Source organism: Entelurus aequoreus, linkage group LG01, assembly GCF_033978785.1.
Source record: "Entelurus aequoreus isolate RoL-2023_Sb linkage group LG01, RoL_Eaeq_v1.1, whole genome shotgun sequence".
NCBI lineage: Eukaryota > Metazoa > Chordata > Actinopteri > Syngnathiformes > Syngnathidae > Entelurus > Entelurus aequoreus.
Genome location: NC_084731.1, coordinates 25,692,032 through 25,716,113, shown reverse-complemented (window position 1 = coordinate 25,716,113; position 24,082 = coordinate 25,692,032). Strand labels below are relative to the sequence as shown.

The following is a 24,082-nucleotide window of genomic DNA, read 5'->3' as shown; positions in this document are numbered from 1 at the left end:
TGACGTCAATCTCCGGAAATAGCCGAAGGTATTTGGAGCAGAATATTCAAAATGGCTGACTGAATTTGTGGCATTTTATGATGTTTAGACGGTATTTACACATACATTGTGGATTGTAAATCCAAATGGATATGGTTTAATGGATACAATGAAACACAATTCAGTATATCAAGTCAACTTGTTTTTCCACTCTACAAGTACTTTAAGTTAAATTTGATAATTTTTTTTTTAACATGTTGCTTAAAAGTTAGGTTTGAATCAAAGACCACACCCAAATACTTAAAATGCTCCACCCCATCCAAACATTTATTATTGACTAAGCTAGATAGTTGTGGGTCTTGAGCTGCCTGCTGTGGGGAAAAACTTACTTTTTTTGTATTAAGATGTAGACCGAAATGTTGGTGCCCATGAGACTCTGGCACCATGGCACCAGAAAATATTGCATCAACTTCTCTATAATGGTAACATAAGATAGCCAGTGATTTTAGCAGGTTGCGAACAGCCCCTTTAAGGCAATAATAAATTCTCCTCTACAAAAATAAAATCATTCAGTGTTCAAATCGAATTGCGTTTGATTGTTTTTTGGCAAAACCTAGTTTTTACATTCTACACGTGGAGTTAAAAGGTCCAGGTTCACTTTTTCTAATGTTTACAAAGTAGGCTACGGTTGTTTGTGTTAAGGGCAATGAAACTACATTTTACAAAGCGTGCTGCCAACCATATAGAAATAGTTTCTGTATGAATATGAACTGTATTTTTTTTTTGTCAATGCCATCTACTTTCTTTTTAGAATGTTAAGTCTAAGAAGACAAAAGATAAAAAAGGAGAAACAGCGGATGGAAAAAAGAAAGCAAAAAAGGAACCAGAGGAGAAGTGGAAATGGTGAGTTGTCATTTATTGTAGAACTTGTATGTTCGTTCAAGCTTTATATTTTAGACGTATTCCAGGTGGGAAGAGGAGCGGTACACAGACGGCGTCAAATGGAAATTCATGGAGCACAAAGGGCCGGTGTTCGCGCCACCTTATGAACCCCTCCCTAACAAAGTAATCTTCTCCTATGATGGTAAGAAAGTGATTTTTCATCACTACAGATATCACTGGCTAATACATTTGATCTTGAAGGTAAGCCCATGAAGCTCAGTCCAGAGGCAGAAGAGGTTGCCACGTTCTTTGCCAAAATGCTCGACCATGAGTACACCACAAAGGACATCTTTCGCAAGAACTTTTTAAAAGATTGGCGGAAAGTAGGTGGCAAAAAATCTCTGGCTGTATTCTCTTAATGAGTTCTTATCTTTAAAATTACTTGAATACGTCTCCATTTCAGGAAATGACCGCAGAGGAAAAGGCTAAGATCACAGACTTAAAGAAGTGTGACTTCTCTGTGATGTCTGAATACTTTAAGGCTCAGTCTGAAGCGAGGAAAGCAATGTCCAAGGAGCAGAAACTGGTACATTTCTATGACAAACTTCTATCAGTGTAGTTCAACTTCTATGCCAATGATGTCATGTTGTGATAGAAATCCAAATAGCCTCCATGTTGAACCCATCCAACATTTTGCTGCTGCTTGCAAACCCAAATCACCCATACCTAGCACACCTGATCTGTCCTGCACCATATGTCTTTATTCTAATGTTTCCTTCTTTTTTTTTTAGATGTTCTCTTTCCACATTGTCTGCATTTTCCTCACGCCTTTGTTTCCTCACAGAAAATTAAAGAGGAGAACGAGCGCATGTTACAGGAGTACGGCTTCTGCATCATGGACAACCACAGGGAACGCATTGCAAACTTCCGCATTGAGCCCCCTGGTCTATTCCGTGGTCGAGGGGACCATCCCAAAATGGGAATGCTTAAACGGCGGATCAGACCTAAAGATATTATCATCAACTGCAGCAAGTAAGTACTTTTCCCTCAAGGCTTCTTCCTAAAGGCTTTATTTTTGTTTGTGGCACAAACCTATTGGATTACTACTCACACAGGGACTCCAAGCCCCCTCCGCCTCCACCTGGCACTAAATGGAAAGAGGTTCGTCACGATAACAAGGTGACTTGGCTGGTCTCATGGACTGAGAACATCCAAGGCTCCATAAAGTACATCATGTTGAACCCCAGCTCGAGGATCAAGGTATGATTGCACATAAATAGGGATGGGGGATATATATTGCAGCCTCCTGCGATAATGATATATACAGGGTATCCGCAGGGTTTAAAAAGTCTTTAAGTCTTAAATCCAACAATTTGAACGTAAGGCCTTTTTAAATGTTTAAAATGCTCCTAAAGTCTCATAAAAGGTCATCAATACGATTTTTGGTGTAAGGTCTTAAAAATCTATTAATGTTACTTTTATTTAAAACATGCATAAACTTGAATCTTGGATTTAAGTGTTTTGAATATTGAGGACGCTATAACATGACTACAAAACGGAGATAAAGTAGAATACCTGTGCTGCCCGGTCAGAATTTATTCCGTGCCACCAGCTAGTGTGTACATTCAAGAGCTCTAGCTTGTTGTTAACATATTCTCCTACAGCAGGGGTCACCAACCTTTTTGAAACCAAGGGCTACTTCTTGGGTACTGATTAATGCGAAGGGCTACCAGTTAGATACACACTTAAATAAATTGCCAGAAGTAGCCAATTTGCTCAATTTACCTTTAACTCTGTTATTATTAATAATTAATGATATTTATCTTTGTGGAAACACTCAATCAATGTTTATTTATATAGCCCTAAATCACAAGTGTCTCAAAGGGCTGTACAAGCCACAACGACATCCTCGGTACAGAGCCCACATACGGGCAAGGAAAAACTCACCCCAGTGGGACGTCGGTGAATGACTATGAGAAACCTTGGAGAGGACCGCATATGTGGGTAACCCCCCCCCCTCTAGGGGAGACCGAAAGCAACGGATGTCGAGTGGGTCTGACATAACATTGTGAAAGTCCAGTCCACAGTGGATCCAACACATCAGCGGGAGTCCAGTCCACAGCGGGGCCAGCAGGAAACCATCCCGAGCGGAGACGGGTCAGCAGCGCAGAGATGTCCCCAACCGATGCACAGGCTAGTGGTCCACCCGGGGTCCCGGCTCTGGACAGCCAGCACTTCATCCATGGCCACCGGACCTATGCAACTCCCCCTCGCAAGGGACAGGGGAGAAGAGGAGAGAAGAAAAGAAACGGCAGATCAACTGGTCTAAAAAAGGGGGGGTCTATTTAAAGGCTAGATTATACAAATGAGTTTTAAGATGGGACTTAAATGCTTCTACTGAGGTAGCATCTCTAACTGTTACCGGGAGGGCATTCCAGAGTACTGGAGCCCGAATAGAAAACGCTCTATAGCCCGCAGACTTTTTTTTGGCTCTGGGAATCACTAATAAGCCGGAGTTCTTTGAACGCAGATTTCTTGTCGGGACATATGGTACAATACAATCGGCGAGATAGGCTGGAGCTAAACCGTGTAATATTTTATACGTAAGTAGTAAAACCTTAAAGTCGCATCTTAAGTGCACAGGAAGCCAGTGCAAGTGAGCCAGTATAGGCGTAATATGATCAAACTTTCTTGTTTTTGTCAAAAGCCTTGCAGCCGCATTTTGTACCAACTGTAATCTTTTAATGCTAGACATAGGGAGGCCCGAAAATAATACGTTACAGTAATCGAGACGAGACGTAACGAACGCATGAATAATGATCTCAGCGTCGCTAGTGGACAAGATGGAACGAATTTTAGCGATATTACGGAGATGAAAGAAGGCCGTTTTAGTAACACTCTTAATGTGTGACTCAAACGAGAGAGTTGGGTCGAAGATAATACCCAGATTCTTTACCGAGTCTCCTTGTTTAATTGTTTGGTTGTCAAATGTTAAGGTGGTATTATTAAATAGATGTTGGTGTCTAGCAGGACCGATAATCAGCATTTCCGTTTTCTTAGCGTTGAGTTGCAAAAAGTTAGCGGACATCCATTGTTTAATTTCATTAAGACACGCCTCCAGCTGACTACAGTCCGGCGTGTTGGTCAGCTTTAGGGGCATGTAGAGTTGAGTGTCATCAGCATAACAGTGAAAGCTAACACCGTACTTGCGTATGATGTCACCCAGCGGCAGCATGTAAATACTAAAGAGTGCAGGGCCAAGAACCGAACCCTGGGGAACTCCGCACGTTACCTTGACATAGTCCGAGGTCACATTGTTATGGGAGACGCACTGCATCCTGTCAGTAAGATAAGAGTTAAACCAAGACAAGGCTAAGTCTGACATACCAATACGTGTTTTGATACGCTCTAATAAAATATTATGATCGACGGTATCGAAAGCGGCGCTAAGATCAAGAAGCAGCAACATAGATGACGCATCAGAATCCATCGTTAGCAATAGATCATTAGTCATTTTTGCGAGGGCTGTCTCCGTAGAGTGATTTGCCCTGAAACCGGATTGAAAAGGTTCACAGAGATTGTTAGTCACTAAGTGTTCATTTAGCTGCTGTGCAACAGTTTTTTCGAGAATTTTGGAAATAAACGGAAGGTGGGAGACCGGTCGGTAGTTTACCATGAGGTCAGGATCGAGGTTAGGTCTTTTGAGCAGAGGATGAATAACCGCTTTTTTGAATGCTTGGGGAACAGTGCCGGAGGAAAGTGATAAGTTTATAATATTTAACACTGATGGACCTAATAATACAAACAGTTCCTTGATAAGTTTCCCAGGAAGTGGGTCAAGTAAACATGTTGTTTGTTTTATCCCACTTACACGCTGTAATAATTCCTCTAATGTTATTTCATCAAAAATAGAGAGACTATTTTGGAGGGCAGTGTCCGTCGTATATACAGTCGTATTTGTGTTAATAGAGCCCAGTTGTAGCTGGGATGCGTTGTCTTTAATCTCCTTTCTAATGAGTTCAATTTTCTTATTAAAGAAATTCATAAAATCATCTGCCGAGTGGGTGGAGCTACTGGGAGGAGTCCCTTGTTGGGTTAGCGATGCTACTGTACTAAACAGAAATTTAGGATCGTTTTTGTTGAGGCGGATGAGATTTGAGTAGTATTTAGCTTTAGCTAAGGTAAGCATGCGTTTATAAGTTATTAAACTATCACTCCATGCTTGATGGAAAACCTCAAGTTTAGTCGCGCGCCATTTGCGTTCCAGTTTTCTACATGATAATTTATGAGCTCTAATTTCTTCTGTAAACCATGGGGTGCGCCTTTTAGGGGCCCTTTTTTGCTTTAGCGGTGCTATACTATCAATAATTTCGCGCAAGGCATCGTCAAAGTTGTTAGTGAGTTTATCAATAGAGCCGACATAATTTGGGAATGGTGCTATTACCGAAGGCAGTAGGTCAGCAAGAGTCATCGTTGTGGCAGCATTAATGTTGCGGCCGCTATAGCAGTTATTATTATTATTAGCTTGTTGACAAAGAGTCAAAACTTCAAATTTTATAAGGTAATGATCGGACATTACTTTAGTATATGGAAGTATCATAACTTTGGAGGTGGTGACACCCCTGACAAGCACTAGATCTATTGTATTACCGTTGCGATGCGTGGGTTCATGTATTATTTGTGTAAGACCACAGCTATCAATTATGGTTTGGAGCGCCACGCACTGAGGGTCCGATGGGGTATTCATATGGATATTAAAGTCCCCCATTATGATTATATTGTCGGCGTGCGTCACTAGATCAGCAACGAACTCTGAGAATTCACTGATAAAGTCCGAATAGGGCCCAGGGGGGCGGTAGATAACAGCCAGGTCGAGAGGTAGCGGTGTGACAGACCTCATAGTAAGCACCTCAAACGATTTATATTTATTATTTAGGTTAGGGGTAAGGTTGAAATTTTCATTGTATATTAGTGCGACACCCCCTCCCCTTTTAAGAGGGCGGGCAACATGCGCATTCGTATAGTTAGGAGGAGATGCCTCATTGAGCGCAAAAAATTCGTCCGGTTTGAGCCAGGTTTCGCTAAGACCAATGACGTTAAGATTGTTGTCTCTAATGACCTCATTAACCAATAACGCCTTGGGAGACAATGATCTTATGTTTAAAAAGCCCATATTATAGGTATTGGGCTGTTTTGACGAGTTTTTGTTAAGATTATCCGTAGTGGCAATATTAACAATGTTGCGTTTATTATGCGTAGTGCACTTTAAATAGTTTCGACCATATCTAGGAATTGATATGACGGGAATTTTCCGATTGTTTGCTTGGTGCTGCAATAGACTGGACATATCATAATTTGCCACCTCAGTAGAATGCATGTCCACCCCTGACACAGACACAACAGAAAAAACATTATGTGAATTGTGTATTATTCTAAGAGAATTGCTATGCGTACATGGATTATCCAGCCTGGCGCTGGCTAGTTCTAGCTTAACTGACTCCTCACCCGGACTAACAGACATTGTAATTGCCTGTGACCGGGCTTGCTCTAGTGTAGTCAGTCAAGTGAGACTTAAATAGTAGTCTATGTTTATAGACAGGATGATGGCGCCTTCCTGGTTAGGGTGAAGGCCGTCTCTCATCAGCAAGCCTGGTTTGCCCCAGAAAGAGGGCCAGTTATCAATAAACGTTAGTCCCTGCTGCCTACAGTAGCTAGCCAACCACTTGTTAAGCGAGACTAATCTGCTATATCTCTCATCATTGCCTCTCGCAGGCAGGGGGCCAGAGACAATTACTCGATGCCTGGACATCTTTCTGGCGAGATCACAAGTCCTGGCTATGTTTCTCTTTGTAATCTCTGACTGTCTCATTCTAGTGTCATTGGAGCCAACGTGTACAACTATATTCGCATAATTAGTGGTGCGATTAGCCTGTCGTACGTGTTTACTAGGCCTGTTGCGAGTTAGCTCCCTAAGATTAGCTTCAATGTCAGGTGCTCTGGCCCCGGGGATACACTTTATTGTGGCTGGTTTGCTAAGCTTTATGTTTCGGGTGATGGAGTCCCCTATAACTAAGGTGTGGTGCCCGGTAGACTGGGGTGTAGGACTAGCTAAAGAGCTAAATCTATTATGCGTCTCAACCGGTACACCGTAGCTTGTAGGCCGCTTAGGACTGCTACAAGCTGGGCTAGTTAGCTCGCTACAGCTAACGCTAGCAGATGTGTCCGCAACATCTAAAGTTACGACATTACTCTGCTCTAACTGGCGGACACGGCCCTCTAGCAGAGCCAACCTCTCCGTGAGTATGGTGCAAGACGCGCAGGAAGCCATTACTCACAGTGTTTTCTGTCACCGAGTGAAGTTCCTGCTGTCCTCAGGGAGGTGGTCGCGGTCTGTAGGAGTAGATTCTTACTGACCGGCGCTGCCTTTCTCCGCGCTAGCTTAGCAGCTAGCTAGCTGAGGAAAGGGTGGTGGGACAGAGATCGGGTGATTTGCAAGTTAAATAGTACCACTAAAAATGTTTCAGAAGTGATAAAGAAAGCTGTAGAACAATTAAAAGCACACAGATAGAGCGCTACTTAGCTTTTTCGCAACAGCGAACAGACGGCGAGCAGTCACGCACGGTCACACTGATCATCTTAATGATTTCTCACAATAAATATATATAGAAACAGATAAATATCAATATGCAACACTTTATTTATATATTTTCTCTATGTGCACATTTTTCAAATTGAACATTTTCAAATGATCACTTCTAAGACAGTCTTGTGAAATCACAATATCCCATTTTAACTAGCTAGCCACTAACATTTTTTAACAAATCATGAATTACTTTGCACCATGTTTGTACAAATAATAACTCATGTAAAATACAAAAGTAAACTCTCAAATTTTTAAATCATGTCACACTTTGAACTGGACACCAAATCTGTTATCTGTTTCTTTGTCAGTTAGTGGGAAGCCTGGCATTGCATGCTGTTAACTAGTGTGTTGTACTCTGGTGTGTAACTTGACACTGCAACTCTGAGTGAGTCTTGCAGATGTGCATCAGTGAGGCGTGTTCTGTGTTTGTTCTTGATGAAGTTCATGTCAGAAAAGGCTGATTCACAAAGATAAGATTTTTCCTCATTGTTTGCGGAACCTTCTTGATCTTTTGGACATATTTTCACAGCAATCTGGCCTTAAGCTTAATTATGATGAATGTAAAATGTTAAGGATCGGAAATCTAAAGGGAACGTCCTTTCGAATGGAATGCAAAGTGCCTGTTTTGTGGACAGATGGACCAGTTAACATACTTGGTGTTGTTGTCCCAGAAAATCTGGAAGATCTAGGCTCAGTAAATTATGATAATCGACTAAGAAAGCTGGACAAAATTATGCAATTATGGAAAGGGAAATCCCTAGCCTTGTATGGTAAAATGTCTATTGCCAACTCGTTAATTATTCCTCAATTTATTTATTAGTTTTTGTCATTACCAGCTCCATCACAAAACTTTAAGATTTATGAGCGGAGGGTCTTCGATTTTGTCTGGAACGGCAAACCAGAAAAGATTAAAAGAGAGGTTTTGTACAAAGAGTATTAATATGGGGGCCTGAAACTTCTCAACCTTGAAGCTATGTGTCTGTCTTTAAAAGCATCAATTGTTCCAAAGATGTATTTAAACATTGAGTGGTACACAAATGTCCTGTTGGACAAAAAACATGTACTGTATCAAAATAAATTGTATCCTTTTTTACAAGTGATCCCCTCCCAGAGAGTCTGCTGGGAAACATGGCGGGGTTCATAAAGGAAACAATCCACTCATAGTGGTGTTTTCAATTTTATGTGCCAGAAAAAAGAGACGATATTTTGCAGCAGTTAATATGGATGAACTCTAATATTGTAATAGATGGAAAGCCTTTCTTTTGGAAAAATATGTTTGAAAGAGGAATCATTTTTGTCAATGATATTATCAATGAGAATGGTAAAATTATGAAGTATGATGAATGTAGAGCTATGTATGGTGATGCTTGCTCAAGCTTTTCATTTTATCAACTAACTGGAGTAATTGGGAAAAGATGGAAACAAATAATTAATTATGGAACTACTAAATTATTAGCTTGTAAACCTCTAATAAGAAATTCTAGTTGGCAAAAAGGAACTAAAATAAATAGAAAAATATATAATTTTTATTTAATAAAGAAATCTTTGAAGGCTGCCTCATACAACACAAATGGAAAATGGGAGGACTTTTTTGACTGCCCGTTGCCATGGGATGCCATATTCAAACTAATCTATAAAACCACTATCGATGTGCAAAATCGTTATTTTCAAATTAAAATTATTTATAACTTCTTACCCACAGGGAAAATGTTAAAATTATGGGATATGACAGTCAGATGATTGCCGATTTTGTTGTCAGGAGCCTGAATCCACCCTGCATTTGTTTTGGTATTGTCATATTGTGTCTTTGTTTTGGGTGGAAGTTGAAAAAATGTGTTTAAGGATTGGTGTGTTTATGTAGCTTAATGTGGTTTCTGTTATTTTAGGAGAGTTCATTGACAATCATGATTTAGTCAATTTAATTATAGTACTCGGTAAAATGTTTATTTTTAAGGCCAAAAACAGATATTCACTTAGTATTACTTTCTTTAAAACATTTATTCAGTATTTTCTAATTTTAGAAAGTTACATGGTTGAAAACGATAATGATGCCAAAAAACATTAAAAAAAAAAGATGAGAAGTCCTCAAAGGCTTATTTTGAAAGTATAATTATGTTTATAGATTATATGATATCTGTTGTTGTGTTCCCTAATTTGAGTGACCTGGACATAATCTGGACTGTACATAAATGCTTATTTTGAAAATGTAATTTTGCTTATAAATTATATGCAATCTGTTGTGTTCCCTAATTTTTTTCTGTGTACATGAATGAAGGTGTGTGTTGCTGAGTCCGACTTGGACATTATCTGGACTGGGCCTGGTTTAAAAAACCCTTTAAACAAATCTAATTTCATTGACAACCTGGTCTGTTGAAGATAAGGCCCTTTTTTAAAAAATAAAATAAAATAAGATAAATAAATAAAAAACATTTTCTTGGAAAAAAAAGAAAGTAAAACAATATAAAAATAATTACATAAAAAATAGTAATTAATGAAAATGTTAGTGGACCAGCAGCCTATACAATCATGTGTGCTTCAGGGACTGTGTCCCTTGCAGATGTGTTGTTTATGTTGTGGGAACCAGAATATTGGTAGCAGAAAGAAATAAACCCTTTTGTGTGAGTGGGTGTGGATGAGTGTGCATGGGGGAGGTTGTTTGGGTTGATGCACTGATTGAAAGTGTATCTTGTGTTTTTTCTATGTAGATTTAATTAAAAAAAATTTTATTTTTTTATTTATTTTTTTTTTTTTTAGAACAGGCCCGCGGGCGACTCATCTGGTCCTTACGGGCGACCTGGTTCCCGCGGGCACCGCGTTGGTGACCCCTGTCCTACAGTGTGTAGCATAGCATGTTTAGCTATGCTTTATTCTCCAGTGATAATGATACTTGTAAGAAACGTAGTTAATTTTCTGCCATGGAGCCAAGGATTACGGACTTTGAAGTGTCTTTGCACTCTGTAAGGACTTTGGCCACTAGCAAGAATGCGCTGGTTTGCTTGTCAACTGTCAAATTTGTGGGATTTATTGAATTATTTATTTGAATTAGGACAATGCATATTCATCAATACAACTTGAATGTGTCATTAACATACATTATCACGATAAAACGATTGTATTAAAAGCTACATCATTGGTCAAATTGTTATTATTTGTATCGCATATCCTCTCTGTACTGCGCAAACCCACCTCCAAATATGTCCAAGTTAATGAGAAATAATTTAAAGTTCTAAAGGTTTGACCCAGTTGTTCCCTCTTTTTTTTCCAACTGTTCATTTGTGTTTGCTTTGCCTTCAGGGAGAAAAAGACTGGCAGAAATATGAAACAGCCCGTAGACTAAAGAAATGTGTGGATCGCATCCGTACCCAGTATCGTGAGGACTGGAAGTCCAAAGAGATGAGGATTCGACAGAGGGCCGTGGCGCTCTACTTCATTGACAAGGTGAGCTACATTTGTGTGAATGGTGCACAGGTGTAATGTGAAACCACGTGTTGTCGCTAAACCTGTTTGTGTTCCTGAGCAGCTGGCTCTGAGAGCAGGTAATGAGAAGGAGGAAGGCGAGACCGCGGATACCGTGGGCTGCTGCTCACTGAGAGTTGAGCACCTCAAACTTTATCCGGAGAATGATGGTCAAGAATTTGTGGTGGAGTTTGATTTCCTAGGTAAAGATTCCATCCGCTACTACAACAAAGTACCTGTGGAGAAAAGGGTAAGCAGTGCTCACCAGGTTTACTGTTTTGGAAGACAAGCAGTTGGATAGAGTTGAACTAACCCATGTGCAGCAAAGCCAGGCCATAAAAAGACTGAAATGTAGTGATGGTCTATATATTGGCTGTCTTACCCATACACACGCATGTCATTTCTGATACTGATATCTAGGCTACTTTTTAAAGAAACCATTGGATACAAATGATTTGGTGAAATATATATAACATAATTCAAAACATGTTTTTCTTCTTTGATCAAAAACCAGTAGTTTGAAATGATACTTCATACACTGCATCTTACTCTTTGCCAATTTCAATTTGAATCATTTTTTTTAGACTAGATATTAGAGATGTCCGATAATGGCTTTTTTGCCGATATTGTCCAACTCTTAATTACCAATTCCGATATCAACCTATACCGATATATACAGTCGTGGAATTAACACATTATTATGCCTAATTTTGTTGTGATGCCCTGCTGGATGCATTAAACAATGTAACAAGGTTTTCCAAAATAAATCAACTCAAGTTATGGAAAAAAAGTGCCAACATGGCACTGCCATATTTATTATTGAAGTCACAAAGTGCATTATTATTTTTAACATGCCTCAAAACCGCAGCTTGGATTTTGGGACATGCTCTCCCCCGGCTTGAGGTGTGTGTGTGTGTGGGGGGGGGGGGGGGGGGTGTATATATTGTAGCGTCCCGGAAGAGTTAGTGCTGCAAGGAGTTCTGGGTATTTGTTCTGTTGTGTTTATGTTGTTACTGTGCGGATGTTCTCCCGAAATGTGTTTGTCATTCTTGTTTGGTGTGGGTTCACAGTGTGGCGCATATTTGTAACAGTGTTAAAGTTGTTTATACGGTCACCCTCAGTGACCTGTATGGCTGTTGACCAAGTATGCTTGCATTCACTTTTGTGTGTGAAAAGCTGCAGATATTATGTGATTGGGCCGGCACACAAAGGCAGTGCCTTTAGCTGTCTACGTCTGTGTACACAGCTGCGTTCTAAAAAGTCATACATTTTACTTTTTTAAACCTATACCGATAATTTCCGATATCACATGTTAAAGCATTTATCGGCCGATATCGGCAGTCCGATATTATCAGACATCTCTACTAGATATACATTTGTACTTTTTATAGCATATTTTTCAAAGAACTAAATTAAGAGCTTCCATTGGTAAGCATTACTTGTGTCTTGAATAAACAACAACAATGTTGCATTGCACATTGCGTGCAAATAATCTCCAACATTGATATTAATATTGTGAAAATGTGAGGAACCAGCCAAGATACATATGTATGTATACCCATGTGTGCGTGTGTGCGTGCGTGCGTGCGTGCGTGCGTGCGTGCGTGCGTGCGTGCGTGTGTGATAAAAACAAAACTGTTGTGTAAACCAGGTAATAGATACTAAGTAAAGAACTAAACAAAAAAACTCTAAAGTATGATACATTGAGTGATAAAATATTACATGATTTAACACATTTAAAAAAGGTATTAATTGAAGTATTGGTATTTGATGTTAGCATTAACACACACACTGTATATGCTATCTTGTACTCACATGCCTTAATATGTTTTGAAATGGAATAAAACATTCATTATGCAAGTCAAACATGTTTGTTTGCTGCTCTTAAATATGCAGGATGCTCCCATAATATTATGGATAATAAGCAATTGGAAGGATGGCACTGTTTGAATCATTGTTTTTTCTCCTCTTAGGTGTTTAAAAATCTTCAGTTGTTCATGGAGAACAAGGAGCCAGATGACGACTTGTTTGACCGCCTAAATGTAAGCCGGAAAAAGTATCTTAAATATTTGCACACGGTGTTCACTTTCACCCCCCATGTCTGATTCCTTTTAATCGTCTTTCTTCAGACTTCAATTCTCAACAAGCACCTCCAGGAGCTGATGGACGGTCTTACTGCCAAAGTTTTCCGTACATACAACGCCTCCATTACCCTACAGCAGCAGCTAAAAGAGCTCACTAGCGGTAGGCTGCAGAGGTTTCTAAACTCACAGTTACTGCAACGCTTTGAGTTCAACTTGTCACTCTGTCGCTTTTCTAGCGGATGAGAACCTTCCTGCCAAGATCCTGTCCTACAACAGGGCCAACAGAGCTGTGGCCATCCTGTGTAACCATCAGAGGGCGCCACCTAAGACATTTGAGAAGTCCATGCAGACCCTGCAAACCAAGGTGAGCTTATGATTGTTTTTTAATGGAAGCACAGGTGTGAAAAACAATGGTGCTTTCAATAGCACGGACTACTTTTTCAACGTCCTCGTTGGTTAAAACGCTGATAATGTAATCCATCTGCCGCAGATCGAAGCGAAAAGGGACCAGCTGTGTGACTCTAAACGTGAGCTGAAGAGCTCCAAGGCAGACGCCAAAGTACGGAAAGACGAAAAGTCCAAAAAGTGAGTGTTGAGAATGTGATGTCGACGAAGCGGTCGCTCGTGCGTAGCCCTCATGAGCGTTTACCTCGCAGGACTGTGGAGATCAAAAAGAAGGCAGTCCAGAGGATAGAAGAGCAGCTGATGAAGCTGGAAGTGCAGGCGACCGATCGCGAAGAGAACAAGCAAATTGCGCTCGGCACGTCCAAACTCAACTATCTGGACCCTCGCATCTCCGTGACTTGGTAAGGGGCGTGGCACAGATGGGAACGGTCGGCACAGTGACGTCCGAGTAACGTCTCCCGTCTCCTTTCGCAGGTGTAAGAAGTGGGGCATTCCCGTCGAGAAGATCTACAACAAAACCCAGCGTGAGAAGTTCGCCTGGGCCATCGACATGGCGGATGATGACTTTGAATTTTAAATCCCAGGTTGTGGTTTTAACTACTTTTTATTCGGATCCTTCTTTTTACTATAATGACGTTTTCTTGATGGACACAGCTGATGAGGAATTGTCAGGTTTTAGCAGGGGAAATGACGACAAAGATGAGATAAGGCCATAATCAAGCGTCAGGAGTGTGTTTGGGCAGTTTCAACATCTGATCTGAGATCAGGTGTCACTGCTCTCCTCCACCCACCACTGAGCATGAAGGCATAGTGCCAGTAATTGGATTACCAACCTCCTTCGACTTTCTCTCCTTCTGGAGACCATGCCTGAACTTTGAACTCTGTGCTTCTATTGCTTCTGTATTAAGCAAAAAAAAGAAAGAAAAGAAAACGCTTTGTATTATTGTATCTTCACTTGCTGTTATTTTAGCGCCCCCTCATTATTATTATTATAATTATTAATGAATCTATATTTTGATAGATACACTTCAATCAAATCAATTCCTTAATACTACCACCCACAGGCCTTTGAGGACAATGAGAAATGCGTGTGTGTTTGTAAGAGTACGTGTATGTGTGAGAGGTCCCGACCATAAAAGCAGTCTGTTTTGGGGTGATTTTTAAGTTTGAAATAGTTTAGCGTGTCAGGGAACTGGGCAAGCTTTAGGGGCGGGGTTGGAGAAACACTGCAACCATGTCAACATTTACTTAAGCAAGCAGAATGTGAATATATGTTTTACAGCCTTTCTTCAGGGACTTCTTTTTCAGTGGAAATGTGAACCAATTAAATTGACCCTGTCAGTTACAAGCCCCGCCCCCTAAAGGCTGTTGTTGCTTAGTTTCATTCATTTTCCCCCTGGTACTTGAAGACAATGTATTTAAACACGTAAACAGAAAAGTGTGAGGGATATCAACTTTGCCAAAAAAAAAAAAAAAATCATCTGTTACAATTTGAGGTAGTTTTTAATTGTGTAAAGAATGAGGATGAAGCAATGTAACATTTTAATGTGAATTCATTTAATTCCACTCTTATGATAGGAACGTTGATGTAAGTAGCTGTAAAGTCAACATCCTATTCCTGTTTTACCTTTTATGTCCTAGCATTTGATCATGTTAAGTTTTATGCTCATTGTAGGTTAAGAAAATGAATAAAACCCTACACCGAAAACCAGGAGTTTTGTGGTTTTTTTTTTTTTAATAGTCTCTGCATCATTTGAGTCCTTGCGGTCCTTTTGTGTGATTAAAATTCTCAACCTGTGGCGCTTCGGTAACAAAACAAAGAAATCAATTTCCACGTAATCCACCTGATGGTAACAAAATAAATGGAACTTGTGCTCGTGCTGCTTCTGGCATTGATTAAAACTGAAGCAATGCCATCGTACCCACCGCAGCGTTTTCTGCATAACTAGGGACTCATTGTCGAGCAAATTCTCATCTCAAGCCAACCTCCCATCTTGCTTTGCAGACAAAAAAGAAATGGAAACGAGCCTGTGGTCTTTTATTGTGCCAATTTTGGCTATGGTACTGTCCGCTGCTCACCAGCAGGGGGCCCTCAAAGAACTGCACATGCATTTCAAATGTATCCCACTGTTTTTTTCTGCAATTTTTTTTATACACAGTTACATTGTTTACAAACTTTTTAGGAACAAGTCATTGGTTTGAATGATTGTAATAAAAGGGAATATTTGTATTTTGTTATCTTGTCGTATTTGCTAAATTATTTATAAATAAGCCGTTTTTTTCCCCCGGTAACGTTGTCCTGTTTTATTGTAATTATAATCCTGACCAACAAATCAAACACAAAATATTTCAGTGATCTTGAAATCTTACATGTAAAAATTCGCATTAACCGACGACGGGTGGTTTTTAGTTGTAATTCAGGAAATGTCCTCTGGAGGGCAGTAATGTTTGCATACTGAGTTTTAGCCAGCTCGGGAGTTGAGTTCAAGGAAGAGTGTTGGTAGGAACAACAGCATTACCAGAGTGCAATTCTCCTATATGGACGTAATTGTATTCTTTGTACGATTCATCTTTCCAAAAATCTCACCATGTAGAATAATGTTGCCCTTTCAATAAATAACTTAACAAACACAAATGCATACTTCGTGCTCTGTGTATTGTCGTATTGCCTCTTTACTGCCAGGCAGGGGCGCTGTTGTGCTAGTGTTGTCTTTTCTCCAACAAAGATGTTAGTTGATTAAAAATGTAAAACTTCAATATAAGATCTGCTATGCGAGGTTTGTTAGTTTATTTAAATTGTAAAACTTCAATATGTTTATGAAAATCAACATGTGAAAAGTATTGACCCGATTCTAACTCGACCCTTGGCATAAACGCAATCGATACTTTGATCGAAAGTTGTTGGAAAGGTCAAGTCTTTTCGTAGTCACTCACTTTAATGACTTGATTCACTCGTCATAGAGCTAATAAGTGTATTAAAATGCAGTCAAAGTATTAGTTGCACAATTGGCGCCATGTTGGCTAGTTTCCTTTTAAATTGAGCAGTGGAGCCTCAATTTACGAGCCCAATTGGGTTTTAAACATGGTTCGTGAGTATGGAAGCTGGAAAGTTCGTAGAGTGAAGCAGAATTCCACATAAGAAACAATGTAAATATATATATATATATATATATATACAAATATAAATATATATATAAATAAATAAATAAATAAATATATGTATATATATATATATATATATATATATATATATATATATATATATATATATATATATATATATATATATATATATATAAATATATATATATATATATATATATATATATATATAAATATATATATATATATATATATATATATATATATGTATATATATATATATATTTATATATATATATATATATATACATACATATATATATATATATATATACATATATATATATATATGTATATATATATATATGTATATATATATATATATACATATATATATATATATATATATATACATATATTTATATATATATATATATATATATACATATATATATATATATATATACATATATATATAAATATATATATATGTATATATATACAAATATATATAAATATATATATATGTATATATATACAAATATATATATATGTATATATATACAAATATATAAAAAATATATATATATTTATATAAATACATTTATATATATATATATATATATATGTATATATATATATATATATATATGTATATATGTATATATATATATATATGTATATATATATATATATATGTATATATGTATATATATATATATATGTATATATATATATATATATATATATATATATGTATATATATATATATATGTATATATATATATATATATGTATATATATATATATATATATATATATATATATATATGTATATATATATATACGTATATACATATATATATATATATGTATATATATATATATGTATATACATATATATATATATATGTATATATATATATGTATATACATATATATATATATATATATGTATATATATATATACATATATATATATATATATATATATATATGTATATACATATATATATATACATATATATATGTATATATATATATGTATATACATATATATATATATATATATATGTATATATATATGTATATACATATATATATATATATATATATATATGTATATATGTATATATATATATATATATATATATGTATATATGTATATATATATATATATATATATATATATGTATATATATATATATATATATACATATATATATATATATATATATATATATGTATATATATTCATATATATATGAACTTTGAACATGTCACGAGGGAGGTGCTGGACATTGAGTCCGAGTGGACCATGTTCCGCACCTCTATTGTCGAGGCGGCTGATTGGAGCTGTGGCCGCAAGGTAGTTGGTGCCTGTCGTGGCGGTAATCCTAGAACCCGTTGGTGGACACCGGCGGTGAGGGATGCCGTCAAGCTGAAGAAGGAGTCCTATCGGGTTCTTTTGGCTCATGGGACTCCGGAGGCAGCAGACAGGTACCGACAGGCCAAGCGGTGTGCGGCTACAGCGGTCGCGGAGGCAAAAACTCGGACATGGGAGGAGTTTGGCGAGGCCATGGAAAACGACTTCCGGACGGCTTCGAAGCGATTCTGGACCACCATCCGCCGCCTCAGGAAGGGGAAGCAGTGCACTATCAACACCGTGTATGGTGCGGATGGTGTTCTGCTGACCTCGACTGCGGATGTTGTGGATCGGTGGAGGGAATACTTCAAAGACCTCCTCAATCCCACCGACACGTCTTCCTATGAGGAAGCAGTGCCTTGGGAATCTGTGGTGGGCTCTCCTATTTCTGGGGCTGAGGTTGCTGAGGTAGTTAAAAAGCTCCTCGGTGGCAAGGCCCCGGGGGTGGATGAGATCCGCCCGGAGTTCCTTAAGGCTCTGGATGCTGTGGGGCTGTCTTGGTTGACAAGACTCTGCAGCATCGCGTGGACATCGGGGGCGGTACCTCTGGATTGGCAGACCGGGGTGGTGGTTCCTCTCTTTAAGAAGGGGAACCGGAGGGTGTGTTCCAACTATCGTGGGATCACACTCCTCAGCCTTCCCGGTAAGGTCTATTCGGGTGTACTGGAGAGGAGGCTACGCCGGATAGTCGAACCTCGGATTCAGGAGGAACAGTGTGGTTTTCGTCCTGGTCGTGGAACTGTGGACCAGCTCTATACTCTCGGCAGGGTCCTTGAGGGTGCATGGGAGTTTGCCCAACCAGTCTACATGTGCTTTGTGGACTTGGAGAAGGCATTCGACCGTGTCCCTCGGGAGGTCCTGTGGGGAGTGCTCAGAGAGTATGGGGTATCGGACTGTCTGATTGTGGCGGTCCGCTCCCTGTATGATCAGTGCCAGAGCTTGGTCCGCATCGCCGGCAGTAAGTCGGACACGTTTCCAGTGAGGGTTGGACTCCGCCAAGGCTGCCCTTTGTCACCGATTCTGTTCATAACTTTTATGGACAGAATTTCTAGGCGCAGTCAGGGCGTTGAGGGGATCTGGTTTGGTGGCTGCAGGATTAGGTCTCTGCTTTTTGCAGATGATGTGGTCCTGATGGCTTCATCTGGCCAGGATCTTCAGCTCTCACTGGACCGGTTCGCAGCCGAGTGTGAAGCGACTGGGATGAGAATCAGCACCTCCAAGTCCGAGTCCATGGTTCTCGCCCGGAAAAGGGTGGAGTGCCATCTCCGGGTTGGGGAGGAGACCCTGCCCCAAGTGGAGGAGTTCAACTACCTAGGAGTCTTGTTCACGAGTGGGGGAAAAGTGGACCATGAGATCGACAGGCGGATCGGTGCGGCGTCTTCAGTAATGCGGACGCTGTATCGGTCCGTTGTGGTGAAGAAGGAGCTGAGCCGGAAGGCAAAGCTCTCAATTTACCGGTCGATCTACGTTCCCATCCTCACCTATGGTCATGAACTTTGGGTCATGACCGAAAGGACAAGATCACGGGTACAGGCGGCCGAAATGAGTTTCCTCCACCGGGTGGCGGGGCTCTCCCTTAGAGATAGGGTGAGAAGCTCTGCCATCCGGGGGGAGCTCAAAGTAAAGCCGCTGCTCCTCCACATCGAGAGGAGCCAGATGAGGTGGTTCGGGCATCTGGTCAGGATGCCACCCAAACGCCTCCCTCGGGAGGTGTTTAGGGCACGTCCAACCGGTAGGAGACCACGGGGAAGACCCAGGACACGTTGGGAAGACTATGTCTCCCGGCTGGCCTGGGAACGCCTCGGGATCCCCCGGGAGGAGCTGGACGAAGTGGCTGGGGAGAGGGAAGTCTGGGTTTCCCTGCTTAGGCTGCTGCCCCCGCGACCCGACCTCGGATAAGCGGAGGAAGATGGATGGATGGATGGATATATACATACGTGTGTATACTGTATATACACATTGGTGTATATACATATATATATGTATGTATGTATATATATATACACACACACAGTATGTGTATATATGTATGTACGGGGACAAGCGGTAGAAAATGGATAGATGGATATACTGTATGTATTTATATATACATATGTATGTATATATGTGTATGTATATATATATAAATATATATATATACATATATTTCTATCTATATAGATATATCTATATATCTACAGTATATACATATCTATATAAATATATCTATATACATATCTATATATATATATATCATAGTTTGCGCTCATAGACTTAAATTGGTTAGATTTAGTCCGGTGGCTGGTGCCAAAACTCCAAATATTTATACCAGCTGCTGGACAAGATCTAAGATCAATCTAAGACTATAAGCTCGAACTGAATGAAGCCTACTCATACGTACCTACTGCTCAGTACGTATGAGTTGATTAACGTGGACCCCGACTTAAACAACTTGAAAAACTTATTGGGGTGTTACCATTTAGTGGTCAATTGTATGGAATTTGTACTGTACTGTGCAATCTACTAATAAAAGTCTCAATCAATCAATCAGTGGCCTTGTGGTTAGAGTGTCCGCCCTGAGATCGGTAGGTTGTAAGTTCAAACCTCGGCCGAGTCATACCAAAGACTATAAAAATGGGACCCATTACCTCCCTGCTTGGCACTCAGCATCAAGGGTAGGAATTGGGGGTTAAATCACCAAAACCACCGCTGCTGCTCACTGCTCCCCTCACCTCCCAGGGAGTGGAACAAGGAATTGGTCAAATGCAGGGGACAAATTTCACCACACCTAGTGTGTGTGACAATCATTGGTACTTTAACTTTAATTTTACAAACCAAACAGTCCAGTTGCGATCGATTGAATGCCCTGAGATATATATAGTTATTTTTTTGAACGACTCGTCCAAAGTGTCACAGAACAAACAACACGACGCTTCTGATTGGTGAGTATTCGCTTTATTCTGTAAAGTTTCAGAGAAAGTGTAGAAAGGATGATACAACAGTGCTTTATGATCAGGCTATTTCATAAAAGTTTTTTTTTTTGTTTTTATTTTTTGTTTGTTTTTGTGTGTAAGTGATCATTACACCACCGTAAGTCCAGATTCCACTGATGTCCAATCAAAACAAAGGTGTAACATTCCACACAAGTGCATACACTGCTGGTAGGAGATGAACCTCCAATTTCACTTTGGATGGTATAGCACCGTTCTTAAATCGTAGCAGCTTGACAAGGATGCAGCTTCATAATATCCACGTAGTGACTCTCGTTTCTCTAGGTTCCGTAGAAAATCGGACAATTTCTCCTGATTTGGCTCTCTAGCTAGCACGACACTCAGTGTCAAAGTCTCCAATTGATAATTTACCTTGGCCAGTCACCATATTTGATACATCATTACAGTTCCAATGAAACATCTCCAAAGCAGCACATGATTATTTCACAGACCGACAGCAATCCTTGATGCACTTTTTTCTTATTTTTTTTTAAAGTTTGGTGGAACTTTACGGACAGCGCAGCAGCTGCAAAGCGAGATGACGGGACAGACGGGTCATATATAAACAAATGGACACAGCGGAGTAAGGCAACGTTAGCGTGACAGGCTAGTCTCTGTTTAGCTTGCAGGGCATTGTAGTGTCATCCATCCCGGCAAAGGATATCAATATCTTTGCGGCCGGGTGATTTTTCATTAGTGCATTGAACATCGTCTCGTTTGCGTGTAGCCGAACCACAAAGTGATCACCAACATTGATACAGGTGTAAATAAAACTGTTTGCATCTGGACTTACAGTGACTATAGCGGAGTAAATAGAATTGAAAAAAGCGAAGAGAGAGAGAGAGAGAGAGAGAGAGAGAGAGAGAGAGAGAGAAGAAAACAAAACAAAAAAAGTCAAATTCAAGGCAGTGCTGAAGTTGCTAAAAAAGTAAAAAATAATATCACAAAGCCAACAATAACATTTCTTTGACACATCTTTTGTCCATCCAGTCAGTACAAACCCCCTTTATAGTGCAGTTTTAATCAATATATATATATATATATATTATATAAGTATATAATATATATATTTCCCACGCTGACCCCAAGACATTATCTCCCGGCCTCGTCCTATCCTAGTTGCGTTCATTCAAGTCAGTTTTCCAGTCAGTGTGCGTCTTTCTCGTTCTTTGATCCCTCATACTGACCTCATTGTGCACCCTCCCCACACGACCACGAAGAAGCATGAAAGGCTGAAACATCACAGGACTCGAGAAGGTGAGAAGTTCTTTCTTCAGACGACGGGAGGAAGTGATGGCAGATGGAAGAGGAAGAGAAATGGGGGGGGGGGGGGGGGGTATTCACAGTTACAGTCAGAGTCTTACGGTCCAGCTACAATCACATTTGCTGTCATTACAAACACTCTTCTTTTTTTTTTTTGTCGTTTTCCAGCCTTGTTCCGCGTGTTCGGGTGGGCTTCATCACACCTCCAGCAGCTCCATCCTCAGGCGGTCCCTGGCGGGGACGGGGGACAGACAGGTGAGGAAGGTTACGTGGAAGGAGCGCCTCATCCCCCCCTCCACACAATTGTCATGATTTATTCACATGTATTAGCATGCGCGCCATCTATAATTCAATAGGCAAGACTTGGCTAAAAATAGCCTTTTAAACATAGGCCCTTGATTGGCTGAATGCAGCACTTTTTTGGACGCTTTCGTCACTTCACATGTGTACGTTATTTCATGAAGTTATACAAGGATTTCCAACTTTAAGCCAATCGGAAGCTGGAAAATGTTTCCTGTTGCCATGTGACTAATTCAGGAAGTGACACAGGATTCCATCTTCCTAAAACGCACCAATTATGATCCAGTTCTGACCTTGGAGGGCCGAAATATTAACGTTCACATTTTTTGTGGCGGATCGTCAGTCTGACACTTAACGTTTGTCAACACATTTTTTTCTCTAAACTTGGGGTGGGGGCCAAATTTAGAGAACAAAATGTGTCTAGCGGTCGGTATATTTGATTTTTAGGAACACTAATGCAAAACCTCACAACAACGTCTGATTGAATACTAAAAACGTTATGACAGACCGGCTTAAAAAACGGAATGGAATTTTACATTTTTTGACTGAATGAGACACCCAGAATGTACATGAAAATAAAAAACGTGTGATTCACAATATTAACTATGAACGATAAAACACTGAATATTGACAACATATGAAAGTCACACCCCCTCTCCATCGACATATTTTACAATCAAGCGAAATGCAACAAAAATGCAACAAACCTTAAAAAACGGAATGGAATTTTACATTTTTTGACTGAATGAGACACCCAGAATGTACATTAATTAAAGAATGTGTGATTCACAATATTAAGTATGAACGATAAAACACTGAATATTGACAACATATGAACGTCACACCCCCTCTCCATCCACATATTTTACAATCAAGCGAAACCAACAAAAATGCAACAAACCTTAAAAAACGGAATGGAATTTTAATTTTTTGACTGAATGAGACACCCAGAATGTACATGAAAAAAAATAATGCGTGATTCACCATATTACCTATGAACGATAAAACACTGAATATTGACAACATATGAACGCCACACCCCCTCTCCATCGACATATTTTACAATCAAGCGAAACGCAACAAAAATGCAACAAACCTTAAAAAACGGAATGGAATTAAAAAAATATTTTACTGAATGAGACACCTAGAATGTACATGAAAAAAAATAATATGTGATTCACAATATTAACTATGAACAATAAAACACTGAATATTGACAACATATGAACGTCACACCCCCTCTCCATCCACATATTTTACAATCAAGCGAAATGCAACAAAAATGCAACAAACCTTAAAAAACGGAATGGAATTTTACATTTTTTGACTGAATGAGACACCCAGAATGTACATTAATTAAAGAATGTGTGATTCACAATATTAAGTATGAACGATAAAACACTGAATATTGACAACATATGAACGTCACACCCCCTCTCCATCCACATATTTTACAATCAAGTGAAACGCAACCGAAATGCAACAAACCTTAAAAAACAGAATGGAATTTAAAAAATGTTGACTGAATGAGACACCCAGAATGTACATGAAAAAAAATGTGTGATTCACAATA

At 39.4% G+C, this 24,082-nt stretch overlaps 2 protein-coding genes across 8 annotated transcripts in view; one reads left to right on the top strand and one right to left on the bottom strand.

Moving 5' to 3' along the window:
* Positions 1–15,163, top strand: part of top1a (DNA topoisomerase Ia) — a 37,753-nt gene extending 22,590 nt beyond the window's left edge. For all 4 annotated transcript variants that reach the window (XM_062046438.1, XM_062046431.1, XM_062046418.1 and 1 more), the window contains exons 8-21: positions 791–882; positions 948–1,063; positions 1,123–1,244; positions 1,325–1,447; positions 1,706–1,893; positions 1,977–2,121; positions 10,799–10,942; positions 11,025–11,210; positions 12,934–13,002; positions 13,090–13,204; positions 13,281–13,408; positions 13,535–13,629; positions 13,701–13,850; positions 13,924–15,163. In XM_062046438.1, the coding sequence (XP_061902422.1) occupies positions 791–882; positions 948–1,063; positions 1,123–1,244; positions 1,325–1,447; positions 1,706–1,893; positions 1,977–2,121; positions 10,799–10,942; positions 11,025–11,210; positions 12,934–13,002; positions 13,090–13,204; positions 13,281–13,408; positions 13,535–13,629; positions 13,701–13,850; positions 13,924–14,026 (1,776 nt within the window). In that variant the 3' untranslated portion in view covers positions 14,027–15,163. The remainder of the gene's footprint in view (positions 1–790; positions 883–947; positions 1,064–1,122; positions 1,245–1,324; positions 1,448–1,705; positions 1,894–1,976; positions 2,122–10,798; positions 10,943–11,024; positions 11,211–12,933; positions 13,003–13,089; positions 13,205–13,280; positions 13,409–13,534; positions 13,630–13,700; positions 13,851–13,923) is intronic.
* Positions 15,164–20,895: 5,732 nt separating this feature from the next.
* The window catches only part of zhx3a (zinc fingers and homeoboxes 3a), a 56,820-nt gene continuing 53,633 nt past the window's right edge, over positions 20,896–24,082 (bottom strand). For 3 of the 4 annotated variants that reach the window (XM_062046403.1, XM_062046400.1, XM_062046397.1), the window contains one exon: positions 20,896–22,440. In XM_062046403.1, the coding sequence (XP_061902387.1) occupies positions 22,407–22,440 (34 nt within the window). In that variant the 3' untranslated portion in view covers positions 20,896–22,406. The remainder of the gene's footprint in view (positions 22,441–24,082) is intronic. The other variant, XR_009826139.1, reaches the window with a different exon arrangement.